This window comes from Python bivittatus, unplaced genomic scaffold (genome assembly GCF_059951505.1).
Source record: "Python bivittatus isolate LINGU-HERP-01145 unplaced genomic scaffold, Pbiv_v1 ctg000480_np1212, whole genome shotgun sequence".
NCBI classification, from domain to species: Eukaryota; Metazoa; Chordata; class Lepidosauria; order Squamata; family Pythonidae; genus Python; species Python bivittatus.
This window is the reverse complement of record NW_028277075.1, coordinates 29,816,268-29,835,002: the sequence shown is the minus strand read 5'-3', so window position 1 is coordinate 29,835,002 and position 18,735 is coordinate 29,816,268. Positions and strand designations below refer to the sequence as shown.

At 37.3% G+C, this 18,735-nt stretch overlaps 1 protein-coding gene across 1 annotated transcript in view; it reads right to left on the bottom strand.

Moving 5' to 3' along the window:
• The window catches only part of DCAF5 (DDB1 and CUL4 associated factor 5), a 51,281-nt gene extending 37,381 nt beyond the window's left edge, over nucleotides 1–13,900 (bottom strand). Inside the window, exon 1 of the mRNA XM_007424562.4 lies at nucleotides 13,630–13,900. Within this exon, the coding sequence (XP_007424624.1) occupies nucleotides 13,630–13,843 (214 nt within the window). The 5' untranslated portion in view covers nucleotides 13,844–13,900. The remainder of the gene's footprint in view (nucleotides 1–13,629) is intronic.
• Nucleotides 13,901–18,735: the final 4,835 nt, after the last annotated feature.

Here is an 18,735-nt window from a genome sequence, read left to right as displayed (position 1 = left end):
CCTACATACTTGGCTTTTTACAAATATCTTGCCAAAATTATCAGTCCATGTAATCAATCTAAGTTTACAAACATGATGGTAACTCCTATGTCCAACACTGTCATACAAAAACAGTTCTTGAAGAAGATTAAGCATTAAGAGAAAAGCACCTGCTGTTAGGTACAACATAGCCTTTCTAACACATTAACAGAAATTTGCTCAAGTTGATGAAGTTGTTGCAAATGTCTCACAGAGGGCATGGACACCAAGTGTTCAATTTGGTAGCAAAGTTGGTAAGATAGGAGAAATTTGTATATTCAGATATGCAGCATAATGAATAGCTGAAATAATTAAACAGATGAATTAGGATATATCTTAAAGCTGAAAAATAAGTTATCCTTAACTGAATGTTTTATTGTAGTGTTTGAAATTTGCCTAACAAGGATTTAATCATTTATTACTGCAGCAGCATGTTGCTTTCCTCGTAAGTGAAAAAAAAATAACACATATTCAGTAGCATATAATAACATGCAATGCAATCTTGATGGAAGAACTGGCTAAATTAGTGAATCTGATGGACAATATGACTCATTTACTGATTTAGAACTAGTATACCTCAACTCCACTATCCACCATGACCTCATGGTGGGATACAATTCACATAAAACATGATAAAACAGTAAAACCAAGTAAGAATAATAGCATAAACTAAAACAGACAATAATATCCATAGCAATGCTGACAGAAAGCACTTAAAGGGAAACAAAACAAAACAAAATCAACATCCACAACATTGTCAGGCTGTGGATGAGAATCTTGAACTTTAGAGAAAAAAGCCAGATCTTCACCTGATACTGAAAAGGCAAAAAATGTCAACCTGGGTGGCAGGGAGTGACATTCCAAAGTTGGCTTGCTACAAGACAGAAGTTTTCCCCCTATATCTCCATATATACCTTCTCTTGCAATTCTTAACTTTCAGGTACGTACCTATTTGGAGAGACACTCCTTCAAGTATTGAGCTCTTTATGATAAACACCATCACTAAATTCTTGAAATCCAGCTAATATAGGCAGTCTGTACAGTTCTTTAGAACCACTGTTATGTTGTCTCTGAAGGATATTTAAGATAACAGTCTTGCTGCCAAACTAGCTTCAGCTTCCAAGTAGTCTTCAAGGTTAGACTCACGAAAAACAGATTGTGGTGATCTATATGGGAGATTACTGGAACATGAACGACTGAGTCTAGACTATCCTTTTCCAAAAAGGATAACAGACACTGGTCCAACAGCTACATCATCTTACCCAACTCTGATGATAGGAGAATCAAAACAGCAGCGGCACCAATCCAGACCGGGCCATGTGTCATGGCAACAAAGGCTGTTTCAATGTCAAAACCAAGTCTCATAACTGCTATAATGTATCATAATCCCTATCCTTCAAGAATACATGAAAGCTAATAGAGCAAAAAAAAAAAAAACCAAGAAAACCTCCACATTCAGAGGTATTGAATTGTTGTATATCTCCGTTTCTAATAATCAGAATTATATTTTATCATGCCCAGCTGATGAAAGTGGAAAGGATATTTGGCTAACTGCTCTTCAATATAACATGATATAATAGATAGAACCTTGAACAATTACCACACCTTGGTTACAACCCATTTTGACGACTGTGACCAGAACTTGTAATTTGTGCAAAATGCAGCAGTCAGACTCATTGGAGATCTCATGATACCTGTACTGAAAAATCTGCACCTACTCAGCACAATTTAAGAATCTGATGTTGACCTTTAAAACATAAACAACTTAAGGCCTGATTATTGGAAGGACAACTTCTATTACTATGATTTTGCTGAGTTACTTAAATCAGCAAAAGAGGCCCTTCTAAAGATCCTTTGCTACCAGAAGCTCATATACTTCTGAGAGCCTCCTCCTACGTGATCCCCAAGTTATTGAACTCACTTCCCAAGGAGGTGCGTTTGGCAAAAACATGTCTCTTTCGCCAAACTCTTAATTATTTTAATTATTAATTATTTTAACTGTTATTTTAATTGTTAATTATTTTTATTTTTTGCTTTTTATTTCAGTTGCATTAGTTATGCTTTATATTTAGGTTATTTAATTGTGTAAGCTGCCTTGAGTGCTCACATGAGCAGAAAGGTAGGGTGCAAATTAAATAAGTAAATAAACTATCAGATATATTTGGACCTGCTGAAAATATGTAACATAAATGAACCACATCAAAACTGTAAAACAGGGATGGGAAACCTGTAGAAACTTCAATAACCTCCAGCATCCCTTACTATTAACCATGCTAACCTGCAGTTCTTGGCAGCTGGTCCAGTAACATCTGGATCACCACAGATATCTCAATCTATGATAGAATAACCTCAGAATAGTATTTGATTATATTTATTTATATCTCATGAATATAATCTTATATCAGTATTAATGAGTTATATTTAATAATTTCTACAATCAGTAACAAAGAACATATAATATAAATAACACTGGCAACAATGGATAAAAACTAGGGGTTGAATTTCTAAATTTTATTTAGACCCAGTGCTAAAAGACTATTCAGGGATACATGAATGAGTCTTGGATGTAGAAATTATCCCCTCTCCCAGTGTGGCTATGAGGAATAGATTAGAAGTTTTAATTTCCATTTTCAACCTTCCACAGTTACGCAGTATACTGAAACTTGAAATTGTAATTAATATGAACAGTGTTTTTTTTAAACAAAGAAGTATCATCCAAATGAGGTTGGCTCATTTCCCTAAAATATAGTTAAAACTCACCGTAATTTATCTGATTTCAGACATAGCAAGTAACTACATCTGAACACTGAAAGGATGTTTCCTGTCTTTTTTTCACAACCTGTTTCAGTGTAGAGAAAGTGAGACAAAATATGCATAAGGCTCATGATTGTTACGGTAATCCATACTGTAGTGTGCAAATGATCCATTAAACATCCATTAAATATTATGCATCTCCAGTTCCTAGCAAAAAAGACAAACAGGCAGCCTGAGTTTCTGCTGCAAGGGCATTCCAGAATTATAGTACTTGACTCTCACGTTCACTCATCAGGCATCCTGAAATTACACCAAGAACAAGCCTTCTGAGACGGATTTTGAATCCCAGGTATACTTAAATGAGAGCAAGTGGTTTTTAACAGATCTTAAGCTGTGTAGAAATTTAAAAGCTTGAACCAGCATTTTGAATTGGACCTAGAAGCAAATAAGTCAATGGAACCAACATAAAATCAGACTTACATGCATCCAGTAAATGCATGCAACATTTCAATTCTTACACATTGATCCAAATTCCACCTCAATATTTCTATCCCTACAACTCCAAATTTGTTACGAGCATGAGTGTAATTTCTGGATAGGTGTAAGGCACAATATTATTTCTGTACAGCTGTCCGATAGTGCTACAAAAAATGAAGAAGCAAATATCATAAATGCCTCTTCAATATTTTCCATTGCATTTGGACAATACTATTTCTCTGTTTTTGGGTCATGCATATTTGCTCTTGGTCTACTTTGAATTGTCTTCTATTTTATCTTTGTCCATCTGCTACTAATACTTTAAGAATCTGGCACCCATTAATACTAACTTCTCAATCATACTAGAAGCCCTGGAAGCTGCAGTAAATTATCTAGAGCAAACAGTATGTACTGTACTAAATAGATAACAAGCTTTCTCTCAACTGAGTGATCTCATTTTGTTCATAATTATGAGTGACAGAAATTTAACCTGAGTTAAAGCAAGTTAACTACCATGGTTTGACTGTGCACATGGGACTTTTGTTTATCAAATCGCAAAGATGTCTGTTTACGGGGTAGAAAGCCCTCCCCTATTTCAGAATTCTGAATATTTACAGTAATTTTATAGTGCTCTTCATTTAAACATCAAACTGATTTATAGGGGAAAAAAAGTACTGTATAATAATTACAATTAAAAAATTAAAAAGTTTTAAAAAGTATTTAAAAACCCTAAAACCAACAATGATAAGTGCCAGGAGCAGTTGATTAAATAGACAATAGCAAGAACAAATCTTGGTCAAAGAGGAGATTAAGACTCCACAGTGGGAACCCGCATAATTTTAACTAGAAGTTTGCTCCATGTGGTGGATGCCACTACAGGCACTACTTGTCTGGGTATGTCTGCAAGTAAACAGATAATTCTGCAAATAGCCTGGTCCCAGACTGATTAGGTCTTTCTAAAACAAACACCCCCATCTTCAAAATGGTTTACAAGCTGATTGGCAGCCAGGGTGGAGCTTTCTACATAGTAAGGTTGTGCCCAATGAGAAACTTCATTGATTAACCTTGTCATGACATTCAGTGCTAGCTGCAATGGCTGAACCACTTTGCGGGGAGAGATACACAGGCCCTTCTATACGGCTTCTGGCTTTTCTCTCCTAGCCATAACCATCACTTTCATCATGAAAGGTGCCCAATTACCATTTCCACTTAAAGCTTGTGCTAGCCACTCCCTCTTCCATCTAGCTAATGGGGAAACACTAAATGCAGAAAATAGCTGATGCCCCACTGCCATACTTGCTCTCTACCTCACCACGTTCACTTTTTCTGAGAGCAGAAGAGGAAAAAAAGCAAACCAACCATTATCAGGAGAGCAGCAAAGGCAGGAGGAGGAAAGAAGCCATGGGAGTAGGGAATCCCAGAGGAAGTAAAGGAATCCCAGAGGCAGCCATCCTGTAATCCAGAGGAAGCACTATAAAATTGTCACAGTGATTTTTTCAGAAGCAGGAGCCAAGACAATTAATTTTTGGATTTACAGAAGTCCATGGCACTATGGAGACATGTAAGAGCAGCACCATTATCAGACTGACATATTCCTAGGTGGAAAGGATCATAGAGTACAATAGAGCAATCCAACTTTGAAGTCAACAATGCATGGATTTAAAACCCTTTTCTGGGTTTTAAGGAAATGGTTTATCACTCAAGCTGCTCACATGGTAAATATAACTTTCCTGAACACCTGAATAAGCCTACTACAGTTGGACTGTCTCTGTTCAGGAAAGGTTATAGTTGTTCTGCCATCCAGAAAGGTAATAACTGTTCTTCGCCATTGAGACTCTATATTTGGGCTTCCACTGACAAAGATTAATCTGCAAGCATCTTAAATCTACCTACCGGTTATTGTAAGTGAAATGCAACTCTATCCCGTATAGATAAATTACTCAACTCCAAAACCTGGGAACCACTTACCCATAGATGCTAAGGAGTACTGGAATTCAGAATCAGCCTATTTACCTTCAACTATCTTATTGCTATAGCCAGGCATTGGCTTTAGTTGTGAATTGGCACACATAACAAATGGGACAATGTGTAATCAGCAGGTTGATGAAATCTTGCCACAAATAACCTAATAATCATTCCCAGTGGCCTGTTATAACACTGGTGCCTTGTGCAACCCAACAGCAGTATTGTCAATGGACCAATATGCTGTTTAGTCAATGTCATTTTCTGGTATTAACATTGTAGATAAGAATGGAACCTATACAATACAATGTCTTCGACTTCAGGGAGCTGATCCAGGAAGATCTAATGGGCAATGGTATCAAAAGCTGCTGAGACATCTATAAGAACCATTAGTGTCTATCCCTTTGTTAAAGAAGTCATCCACCAGAACAAAAAGCTATTTTATCCCCAAATCAACCCTTCAGTTTCAGTAGTGCTGGGGAAATATTCAGGGGCAATCGTGTAAATGGACTGCTTTGCTTAGTGAGACTAAGCCCTTCACAGGATTTCTTTTGTCAAAAAAATTATCCAGTCTGTTCAGGAGTCTCTCAAAGACATCTCAGAGAACAGACCATTCTAACAGGTTCTCCACCCCTGCAGAGATGCACTAATGCTGTTAAGATAAAACTTCATCAGGAAATGGATAAAATGTCTGTTCAGCTGGTTGCAACATCAGGCGCTACCTCTTGTACTCAGGAGCAAAGACCAAATCCAGGATATATCTGGTGCTATATGTTGGATTGACCATGCAGAGTTTCATTTTGAAATCAAAACCTCTGCAACCACTATCTGAATTAGCATAACAGTTTTTTTTCCCAAGTAGCATTATTGATTTAGCTTCCCAAAAAATATATTCTTATTTTTTAAAAGAATGTGAGATAGAGTAACTGTAGATAATTTTTTTTGGAAATAGAAAGTTTTCCAAGTTAAGAGAAGGCAAAACTTCTGCATCCACCATGTTTCCTGATCTCTCCTCCATTCCCCATGGTTCCTACTCCCTTTTTTCTGAAATCCTAGGATGTGATCATCCTTCCTGCCTGCTAAATTTTTTAATAAATCAAAGTGAGAATAGCAATACTTAGATGTATAAAATGTCATCTATGGACATCTTACTGTAAAGACAATTATTTACCTTTATTATCAGCTGTTAGAATGCAAAAGGTGAATAACTACATTATAACAAATGTTAGATATTTACAGCTTAATTGTGTTCATGCTTCTTCAAAAGTAGGTAAGAATGAATCAACTGGGATTTATTTGCTAATAACATTTAGACTTACAAAATAAGGAATGCTTCTTTTCCCCCACTGCATTTGTAATTGGAATTCAGTATACAATTCTTGAGGATGAAGAAGCAAATCTATTGTTACCTGTACCAAACTTCTGAATGGTGAGAAGTTGCATAGCAGATCACCTGAGTAAAGCCCTCTACAACCCATGATAATATCTGTCTTAGGTTCACAGCTGCATCCGCTCTCACAATGCTGTTTGTGTTATTTTATACCAAAGTTCTTTCTCTTTGGCTGGGGCAATGAGTATGTTGCCTTTCAAACTCTGAAATTATTAACAATATATAAGGATATCCACTGGTCATCTTGGGCAATTAAGAAATACTAACACTGCCTTATCAAGGCAAACACTGAGCTACAGAAAACCAGGCGAAGGAATGGAAAATTTATTGAATACCAAAGAAGCAATACACAATATTCTCAGACTGTTTTTACTCAGGGTAAACCTGTATTAATAGTAGGATAGGCAGACTGCTTAAAAACCTGGCTTTGCCATCTAGCCTGGGGCCCTGATAGTATGGGTGAGCTTGTTTCATAGTTAATTTGAGTGTGGGATGTTACAAGTGTTCTAGACTATTTATTTATTTATAATTTTTGATATATTTATTCTGTCTTTATTTCGTTTTTAATTGTTAGCAGCCCAGAGTACTGTATATGAGATGGATGGTCATAAAAATTTATTAAATAAATAATCTCTATACTGTTCAGTTTTGTATATGGAACAGAAGAGAAGGTACATTCTTTGAAATATGTAGACATATCTACATACTGATTGTCTAAAAGCATTACACTCTTTCCCAGAGTTCCTGATCACAGAAAGGACAGTTAGCTACTATTTCTATGACATGGAACTTTGACAAAGAGAAGTAAAGTTTTTCAGGACAAAACACAGTTCTGAATTAAGGTTATGTATTTATCTTTCAAGTTCAGTATTATTTTAGATCCTATCTCAGGAAGAATCAAATGTAAAAACATTTTTTGTTAAATTGTATTCTGTTAAGTTATCTTACTTATACACAGGGTGATGAGTAAGAATATAGAACATTAAAAAAATCTTAATTCCACAGAAATACACAAAGAGCAATTGATTAAACCAACAAACAAGAAAATGATATTAGATTTACACACACACGAAGAGAAGAAAAGAGGAGATAGGCTAAGTAAGTTGGTTACTTGGTTCCAAGTAAGAATATATTGGAATGGGGAAGTCAGCTGAAGAAGAGATAATAACCATGAAGAAAAAACCTTAAGCATGCACCATTCATGATAATACTAAATATTATATTATTGCATTCAGATAGGGCATATAGGATACAGAATGTTAAGAATTATATTATGAATAAATGTGGAGAAGGAAAAAAAAAATCACCTTTCAGGATCCCTATTATGCCTCATCTATCTTAAAGAGAACAAGCTAAATCCCCCAAAAGCTTTGAATGCCCTCAGAGACCCTTCAAAAGTTGCAATGATTTTTTAAAGAGGGAAAATAAAAGAAGTATAAGCCCATTTAAATAATTCAAGCATCAAATTAACTCAAATGTATTTTTTGTATGGACCTCATCTGATTCTTTGTTCTGATCTTGCCCGTTTTTAAGAAACCTTTCCCCAGCCGTGCTGTCCTCTAGATATGCACAATTCCAGAATTTCCCAGCCACGTGACCTTTGCTGAGAAAACTGGAAGTTGTCCACACATTTCAAGGCTGCCAATGTTGGGGAAGGCTGTTTTCAGCACACCACTCAAAAGTCAAGTTTAGCCTTTGGCCTGAAAAAGCTAGTACCACTGACTTCAGCAAGTTTACAAAAAAACAAATACACTTTTAGAACCGGTTCCGGAGTCACTGATGTAAAATTTAGCTTTATTTACTTTTGTATATTATATTATTATTGCATTTGATTATATATCTTGTAAACTCCCTTGTAAAATCCAATTGGTTTGAGGCAGTGTACAAATTTCATAAATAAATAAAAATAAATTCACATTTGAAATGACATTTTGCAGAAGGGAGATGAGTTGTTTTCTTCCTATCCTAGATTCTGAATGCTGAGTTCCTTGGAGGAACATAGGATTCAAATACAGGCAGTCCCCAGGCTAAGAACGCCTGGGTTATAGACGACCTATGGTTAAGAACGGAGCCTTTTATAGCAAAATTTGAGTTAAATACACAATAGTTGGAATTAATTACACAATGGTTCAAGTTAATTACACAATACTACTTATATAGTATTATACACTAATACTGTTCTGGATTACATACAAATTCGACTTAAGGGCAGACCTTGGGAATGGAACTCATTCTTAAACTGGGGACTATCTGTACCACATTTAACAACACAAATGTCAACAATGATTAGAGGCAAGGGAAAAGTAAAGTCAAATGAGGGAGAGAGAGGGAACAAGTGATGAGACAAAGTTATTGAATCTTAATATAAATATATGGCCAAAAATATAGAAAAGGTGAGGTTTGAGGAGGGTCTTGAGATAATCAGAAGGGTATATAGGAGAAACAGAACACCTTCCTAGACAATCTCTGAGGGGATAGGTCAGAAGAAATGGAAATTCTGTTGGAAGGTTACCACAAAGCTTTCATCTGATGGTATAAAAACTGAACAATAAAGATCACACACAGAGTTATTACCTGAAATATGGATTAAGAGAGGGAGAAGCTTATGCAAGGTCATAAGTATTTTAAATTTTAAGAAAATATTTGTGCTACATGGAGAATTTATATAGGGACTTTAAAAGGATTATCATAGTATTTGACAGATGTGAATTTGGAAATTAGTCTAGTATCTTTAATACTCATACAATATAGACATATATCAAATGCAATTTATGCCATAGTACTACAAGAATGAAAATGCTATTCTGCCAGCCTTACTACTTCTGTGCAGCAGGTATTATGTATTAAGTTTTTTATAACCTCACATCACCAGATTCCAGATGGTATACAAAACCATAAAAACAACCTATACAATAAAATATCATACACCCCAACACTATAAAATAATCTGCCCCAGACATTTATAAACAGAAAAGGAACAGCTGCAGCCCAATCATCATTAAGATTTGAAAGCCTGGCTGAATAAAATTGTTTCAAAGCCTTATGAAATGTCATTAATAAGGGAGCCAGGTGCACCTCTTGGGGTAAGGTTAGGGCTATCACAAATAAAATCCACCTTTTGGTCTATTCTCCCCCTCACCTCCTCAGAGGCAGGCTTCTCTAAATGACTTGACAGGATGGGCAGAATAATTTGAATATTTGAACTGATGTTCAAGGAACAATAAGTAGTCCTGTGCATATGAATTGTAAATAAAATACTCCTGAAGTTACCCATAGTTTTGGATATCATCCAAATGGATGCCATGGAACAGGGGAGATCTGATGTTTTCATTTGTTCCTGATGTGTTCATAAACTATATTAAAAAGTTTTCTGATTCCTTACTTATTTCAGAAAGAAGCCACTGTACTTCTCAAACTTTTTCCAAGATAATCAGCTAAGACAGGAATTGATGTAACTTTTTCAAATCTTTTATAGCTCTTTTGTTGCAGAATGGTAACTGAAGTGTAAAGATGTAGAATGTATATAGTAATATTATATATGGATTTCATTTATTAAAAGCTTGATTCCCCAACATCTTTGTTCTTTAATCTCCATCTTTAAAAGCTTTTTGTTAATCAACAGAGGGGACATGGTTCTGTTATCTTTTCCTAAACAAGTGCAGTTTTTGCAGTACTGTATCCTACCCTGGAGAAATCATAATCTACTCTTCCTTCTCACTCTTCCACTGTGTAGTAATCCATCCTTCTCCAGCTTGCAAGTTCCATTAGGTGGAAATAACAATTACCTAAATATGATATCAGTGTATTAGTTCACTGCAGTAAAAGAACCCTCAAATTATATAGAAGATAAACACTAATTTAGAATTATTGGTTCCATCAGTAGTATAATTTGGGATTAAAAACTGGTTAACATTTCCTCCTTTAATCCAAGTCAAAAGACAACAACAACAAAAATTGTAATGGCTTATCATGCTGCAGTTTACCTAGACACAATTTTCATGCTGGTAATTTTTCCTTATTATTTCTTTAAAGAAAATGCACACGTTTATTTAAATTTTCATCATATCCTTTAAATATGGATGTTCTGGCATGTTACTGTAATATTTTCAGATTTAATGAAGCAAGATACATACTGAATATATCCTTTGTTTGAAAACAAGTAGAAGTTTGCATTTATCTGAAGCAAAATCTCTACCACTTCACAGAAGCTATTTCCTTTCTTTAGTATTCTGTCCAATATGAGTCTATATGTAAATATACTTAAATGTAATGAAAGTTAGGCCAGCAGACTATTCCACCATGGAGGAATGGTTGGTGAAATTGACAAAATTTGCTGAGATGGACAAAATGACTTCTTTGATTAGAGAAAGGACAACATCTACATTTACTGGTGACTGGAAACCTCTTATGGACTTTTTGCGTAAAAATGAAAAAAATGAACTTGTGATGTATAGTTTTGATGATTAGACAGGATAGGTTATAGAAAGAAGAGAGTCATGATGTAACTTTAGAGAAAGAGGTTAAAATGTAGTTTTACTTATAACTGCTGTGAAGAATATTGGAAACTACTTTTTTATATCTTTATATCTTTCTTTATATCTTTCCCTTTTTTCTATTTTCTTTTCTTGCTGCACTTTTAGCTTTTTCTGTTATTTCTTTTTCATTTTCTCTGTTCTAATTTTGTTTATATTAGTTCTTATTGCTCTTAAAACTTTTAATAAAAATTTATTTTTATAAAAATAATAAAATAATAAATAAAATAAATAATAAAGTAATAAAATAATAAATATATATATATATAAAAAGAAAGACCACCAGAATATTACTATTTTAAACCATTGAAAGCCATATATTAAAGCCCTTTTAAATCAAACAGTCTCTGATTATTGCTAACAGCATATTTGACAGCATATATATCTCACTCAGAGTCAGCTTCAACTGGAGTGGCTTATAAGCCTTGTAAAATAAATATTGTTAGCACTTTGTTACCATCTGGAAAGTGGTTAAAATGCAGCTTTTCCAACAGGCCTTTGGAGATTAACATCTATGCTTTGTTTCTTATCTGATCACCAGTAGGCTTTTAAAATTTTTGCTGTTTTACGAGAGTTTTTGTTTTAAAATTGCTTTTTGTGTATGAACTGCCTAGAGATGTATAATGGTGGTGGTACAGAAACACTGGAAATAAATACTGGCATAACTGGAATACTATCTGGTATTAAGGAAATGATCTGCCATGCAGCTGCCAGTAAAGAAACTCTTTTCCTTACTAAGGAAGGCAGTGTGGTATACTAGATAGAATTGGTTTGGATGTAGGCTAAGCATGAGCACAGATGGCCTCAGGCAGTCACTTGTAAATGTTTCCAGGCTAAAATGGAAAGCATTATAATATACATACTGAAGGTCTTATAGAGGTGATTACTGTGGTAAAGTGCTGCCAACCTTGCTTTGTTTCAAATATTGGGTTTATACAAAGACTAGATTATAATGTGGGCCATGTATGTGTGTTAACCTCTTATTGTCTTGAAATGAACCCAATGTTCTCCTTAGCTTCAGATTTCCAACTTTTTTTTTCTTGAAGAAAGAGATGCTGCAGGACATATCCTTAACAAGCTGGGAAAATATTACCACATTAATAGGCATTAGCTATCCAATCAGGCCTACAACAGGATTCATACGCCTTTGTGGGTGACATGCAGACTCAAATCTGAAGACCGAAACTACAAATAGTGTAGAAAACCAAGTTATGGTGCTTATTTCGGATAAACTGTACTGGAGTGCCATGACAATGTGCTCTCTTACATGTGACTTAAGAGAAGGGAAAATGTATGCGCCGCGTCTGACTTGCCCCCTGTCAAAATACTCCACGTTTGGCTACGTGGGGGAAAGCCTCGGCTGCATAGAAGAGGCACAGGCACCTTCCAGGCTACTGAAGGCCAAGGCCGCCGGAGGGAGATGCCACCTTCTGTCGCTCTGGACGGAATAGGCCATCGATTCCCCGGCCTGTCGCTATGAGGAGCTCAAGGAGAGCAAGGCCTGCGGTTCCCACTCAAGCCCCGGCCTGGAGTTTGCCTTTCCCCTCGGAGCGGGGAACTCCGCCTAAAGCGGCAGCGGGGGCTGTCGAGAGGGAGCGCTGCCCTCAGAGTCCTTCCCCGGTGAAAGGCGCGGAAGGAAGCGGTGCAGGCCGAAGGGGCTCCTCCTTGCGCCCTTTCCCGAAGGGACTCCTCCCTCCTTCGCCCACCACCCCGTCGCCGCAGCTCACGTCAACGCCGAGTCTCCCCGACACCTGACAGCAGCCCCTCGCCTCGCTCTCACGGCTACACTCCCGCCAGCTCGCTTTCCCCTCCAGCTGCAATTAAAACTGGGCAGTAAAATAAGCATAGGTGCCCTCCTTCCGGGGAGAGAGAGAGAGAACGAGAAAAAAAAGCTTGCAAATGACAATGACTCTAATATTCTCGCAATAGGTGCTTCCTTCCTCCATCCCCTGTTTTCAAAAGCCACCCCCGCCCCCTAAGCGGAGTAAAAAACATCTGATCCGGACCCCTTCAAATCCGGACCTAAACCCCTATCTGGACTCCATTTACGATGCGTTGCGTCTCTGTTATGGACTTCATCAGATGTCACTGGGATTTCTACGCGTCTTATCCATTTTGTTTCCAGTTACTCCCGACACCTCCAACAGGAGAGCTAAACATCCTGTTATTAATTAATACACAGACACCCAGAGCAAAAACAAAACTCTTAAACCCTACGGAGGAGCCACTGCGTCCGGATGGGGAAGCCCAACTTCCCCTCCTGCAAGCCAGAGCGCAATAAACAGGATTGGGAGCAGGGGATAGGACCATCCGCCTCCCCCCAAAACTGTCAACCATTTTAGATCTATATTTGGGAAACCTCAGGGTGTGTTTGGGGAGAGGGAGGGCATCTGCTTCTTCAGGCGGGCTCGGCGATGCGGGGTAAGGGGAGCGGAGAAAAAGGAGAGAAAATTGGGGGGCGGAGGGGGGAAGGAGGGGGAGGAGGGCTTGCATTACCTGAGACCAGCCATTGGCCTCCATTGTTGGAGAATTCAATGGCATTGACACAACCGAAGTGGCCCAGCAGATCCTTCTTGTAGAGGTTTCTACAGCCTCGCAGGCGCCTCCGCTGAAAGTCCTGGGTGAGCAGAGGGTCTCCCTGCAAGCCCCTCTGGGACAAGAAGCCCACGACTGACCTCATGCTGCCCCCCAGGCCAGCTCGCCGTCTCATGGTGCTGGTGCTGGTCCCCCACTTGCCCCCCTCGCTCGCTCGCTCCCTCCCTCCGCTTTCTCCCCGCCCTCCCTTGTTATGGTTATGATGATTTTCTTTAGCCGGCCATAGCAGGGGAGAGGTATTAGACACTCCGTTGCTTCCTGATCCCCTTTAAACTCCTCCCCTGCCTTACAGCGGCGGCGGCGGCGGCGGCGGCGGCAACAGCAGCTGATTCACAGCTGCAGCCTTTTCCTTGATGCGATTCTTCTGCCGGCTGCTTCCTTGGACTGAACGTTGCTCGGGGGGTCAGTGCTTTTGGAGATCCAGGATGGGCTCTTGACTAAATCGTTCATCGTCTTCATCATCATCACCACTCCTTCCCCGCAAAATCCAAGATCGGCGGAAGTATACTTGGCTTTCGCTGGAGACCAAACAGACGTTGAATCCGCCAGCACTTTTATGTTAAGGAGTTGCAACAGCGGAGAGCCAGTAGATCGCGCTCGGGTGGGACGAGAACGGGTGGATACGATAAGGAGCGGTGAACCTGGCACGGCCGGATGCCGTTTGCCCTAACTTCCCTCTTTACAATCTCCATCATCATTGAAGTAACTTAGGAAGTTGAGCAGGCGTAATAAGAGATAACCGGATTCAGGAGCTTCGGTGGAGTTTTCATCAAAATCCTTCCTAGGACCTAAGACTTCTCGACCGGCCATCTGACCCCGATGCGTTAACCTGCAATTTGTAGGAAGATAAGCTTTCCGAATTCTGTTTTCTAATCCTTCTCTAGTGACTGTTGCTGGCATTTTATATATTCCTCACTGATATCATGGAAACCTAATCATTTTGTTTTGGATCAACCAAACAACGGATTTTTTTTAAAAAAAGACTTCTGAAATGTTGACATTTCCTAAAAAGACATTTTAGGAAATGATTCCACCAAATCAAATTTTTGAGAAAGGGATCCCGGGGAAGAGAGATACTGTAGAGTACATGAGAAATGAAGAAAGCAATCCTTGCTGAAGACAAGCGTAGTGGAACTTACAAGAAATGTACAGAACTCTGTCTCATCAAAGTGTATATTACTTCAGGGAATATTTATTCAGTCTTTATTCTGTCTTTAAAGGAAACTTAAATAGAATTGCTGTATTTAAGAAACTGGTTTGACAACTTTGTGATTTATGCCCAAACTTTTAATACATACACTACATGGTACATGGTACATACATGTGTTTGACATCAGTATAATGCTCCCAAATAAATGAATTTATAATAGTAAAATTTACGGGTTTTCATGTTGGCTCACTATATTATGGGATGTATTATGGCAGAGATGATTGGGTGACCCTAGGAGGATGTTGCTATCTAATGCGAACTAGGAGTAGGTGAAACTACAGGTAGCACCTGATCCTCTTGCATTACCACAACCTGACTTGGAAGTATATGGATGAGCCGTATATCCTACCAGCCACTGGCAAAGAGCAATTCATATAGGACCACCGCAATATTCTTGGGACCCAGCCAATGGCACCATTCCTTCTCTACTCCTTCCAGACCTATTCAGATAACTGGTTCTAGAGCAGCCCTCTGAAAGTTGTTCCTCAGCGGAAAAGTATGAACTTAACACACCTGACACTTAATCCCCAAATTTAGTAATCCAAGGGGAGGGGGAACAGAATGAGACCTAGCACTGATATACTGTGACGGAGACCACATTTGCACATGTTTAACCTTTCGCACAACATGCCACACTGGGTTATTTTTTAACTTTGACTGATTTTTTTGGGGGGGCATAGTGAACTGTACATCCTCAGTTTATTTGATTATATTATGATTCACTGTATTATTCAGTATATGGATTAATTCAGTAAGCAAGTAAAGTATATTGTATGAATCCAGCCTTGGTATGACATTAATTAATGTCATATGAACATTAATTAAAAATATTTATGACATTTTATATATATTGACCCATGATACCTTGCTGTGCTGCACAAAGTGAAGCCTCATCACAAAGGTAGCAAGGGAGGCCTCCCTAGGTACAGCACAATAAAAAAGGGCCTCTCTCTATCCTCTTCATCAAATACAAGTGGGACACACCATTTATTAACTTAGAAATACATGGGGTGTGATGGCTCTTCAGATGCTTGAAAAGACATAATCATCACTTTGAACTGGACCAAGAAGACATTGAAGTAAGCTGTTTCAACATGGAAGCTACAAGCTTGGTTTCCAGCTCCAATCAAGCAATCTGAAATATCAAAATATATTTTCAATGCAGCTCCTTATAGATAACAGTAAACCATGGTTAAGGCATGATTTTAACCACAGCCAGATGAGCTTTTTTTTTTTTTTTTTCTGAAACAAGAACAGGTAAACCACAGCTATCACCTGGGCATTTCATTAATTTATTGATTTTTGTATTCACTAGATTTATGTCCCACTTTTTATTCAGAAGCTCAAGGTGGTGTATGTAGCATTCCCACCTATTTTTTATCCACAACAACAATCCTATGTAGCAGGTTGGATTGAGAGAGAATTTCTGGCCCAAAGTCACTTAGTGAACTTCCATAACCAAGACTGGACTAGAACCTGGCTCTACTTGCTTCCAACACCTAAATCACTACACATTTGGGAACTATCAATATTCTCAAATGGATTATAATATAAATGCTCCCTGGAATTAAGCTTGACTCCTGGTTTTTTTTATTGTTTCTTGGCAGCAGCAACAAAGTGGTTTATTGTTGTTTCTTCTAGAATGTTTTTTTTTACCTTTTAATTTCAGTACAGAAAACCAAAACAAAAAAATATAAACACATAAATTATGAAAAAAATAAAATAAAAAAGGAAGCCAAGAAGAAGAGAAGAAAAGAGAAGAGAAGAAAAGAGAAGAAAAGAAAAGAAGAAAAGAAAAGACATTCATAAAATATTGTTAGGAACTACTTATTTGGAAGTTATTCTCTACTCTCCATTGGGCCCTGGCTGATGATGGCAATCAATATATTTATAAGCATTAGAACTCTTAAAAAACATACTCTAGTTATCTAAGTTTGCCTGTTGTATGTGTGTGTGTATGTATGTATGTATATGTGTTTATATATGTATATGTATGTATGTATGTGTGTGTGTGTGTATATATATATATATATGTATATGTGTATGTATGTATGTATGTATGTATATATATATATATATATATATATATATATATATATATATGATAAATAAGGAAGCCATTCTTCCTTGAATTTGTAGGATGTATTTTTGACTTGCAAGTCTAGTGTACAGCCCTGCTTAGCTGTTCTTGTTGTTTTCTGAGATTACCTCAGATTAGCTAGGTTCTTCCACACAAAATAAAATCCTGTAGAAGACAATAAACTAATGCCTGTGTAATATAACAGGCACCCCTCAGCACTGCTTCCTGGAACTCCCCCTCTAGGAAATATATTTTAAGTGCTTTTTAATAGAAAAAGCAGGATAGAAATATGTTAAAGGAATGAATATACTAATATCGGTAAACTCCATTCTGGCCAGAATATCCAGAAGGATAATGTAGTCTTTGATAGGTGTGTGGCCTTTTTTTTTTTTTTTTTTTTACTCTTACAGTTAACCCAGATTGTACTGCCAAAAAATCAGTGGCAAACCACCAAAACTCAGTCACTTGAGTTTTTTTTAAACAAAATAAACATGTTAAACCTACAATAGAGCCGTATTACTTAAAAAGTCTCCCACAAGTCAAAAATAAAAGCCCAAAGGTTATTAGCACCAACTCCTCTGATGATGTTACAATATCATCCCACATCATCAATGATCCTCAAAGGCCATTTTTTTTAAAGCGTGTCTTCCAGCTAAATAAATATTGCCTGTTTTTGGAGAGCCAGAAAGAGGTCTAGTGGAGCAACAGAGCCATACTGACTTTGGCTCTGTATAACACATTAATCCATAATTCACTGAACTACAGTTTATTGAATTAATCTAATTATGTATATTCATAATTAATCACTATTACTTATGTTCAGTCAGCCCAACATCAAACTATACCAATATATTGGAATATTATGTGTTCACGTAATACATCAAATAACAGATTTGCCAACTGTATTATAGCCTAGTTCATTGCACAATAATAGCTTGGGGTTTAATTAATTTGTTTATAAAATTGCACATAAATGTTAATCAAATTATTGAAAGATACTGAACAAACTTATTTACCTAAGTGAGAGGATTAGTTATGTACAAGCACAAATCTCTTCATCTAAAATTTGGTTATCCTTTTCTTCCTATGTGGTAGTGAGTTTTGGTTAAAATGAACTTTATTAAAATGAACTCATGACTCAGTTGTTGTCATTTATTTTTAATTCTACATTTACACTTGAATAAACTGTTACCTAGGTGGCATGGTAAGTTGCTAAAAGGAATTACCATTTACTGAATATGTTGCAGTAATTATACCATGAAGAATAAAGGTTTTTCCATGTGAGAGTGCTTGCCTTCTGCTGTGATCACAGCAACTTTCATGTTGGTTTATGCCCCCTGGGCAAAACCAGGGTTGCTATTAATATTGTGAAGGGTCTGTCTCTCTCTCTTTCTTGCAATCACATTGGACTGCCATAGACTTTTTTTTTTTTTGCTAATTTTCTCCTTCCTCCACCTCCAATGGCAACTGAATGTGGGCAATGCTTTGTGAATTTCATAAATGGACTCTTATCTGCAATTGCCTTTGAGATAAATTTGTTATTATTCCTTAAGGTGGTCTAACACTCCTAATTTTACCTCTAATGGGTTATTTGCCCAGTTGTCACATGTGGCACATGTGACACTCTCCCCTTTTCAGAGTAAGTGAAACCAAGAGGTAAAGGGACATTTTGATAGTCTGTATCAATGATTTTCTGGGATAAGAGGAGGTAAAGCTA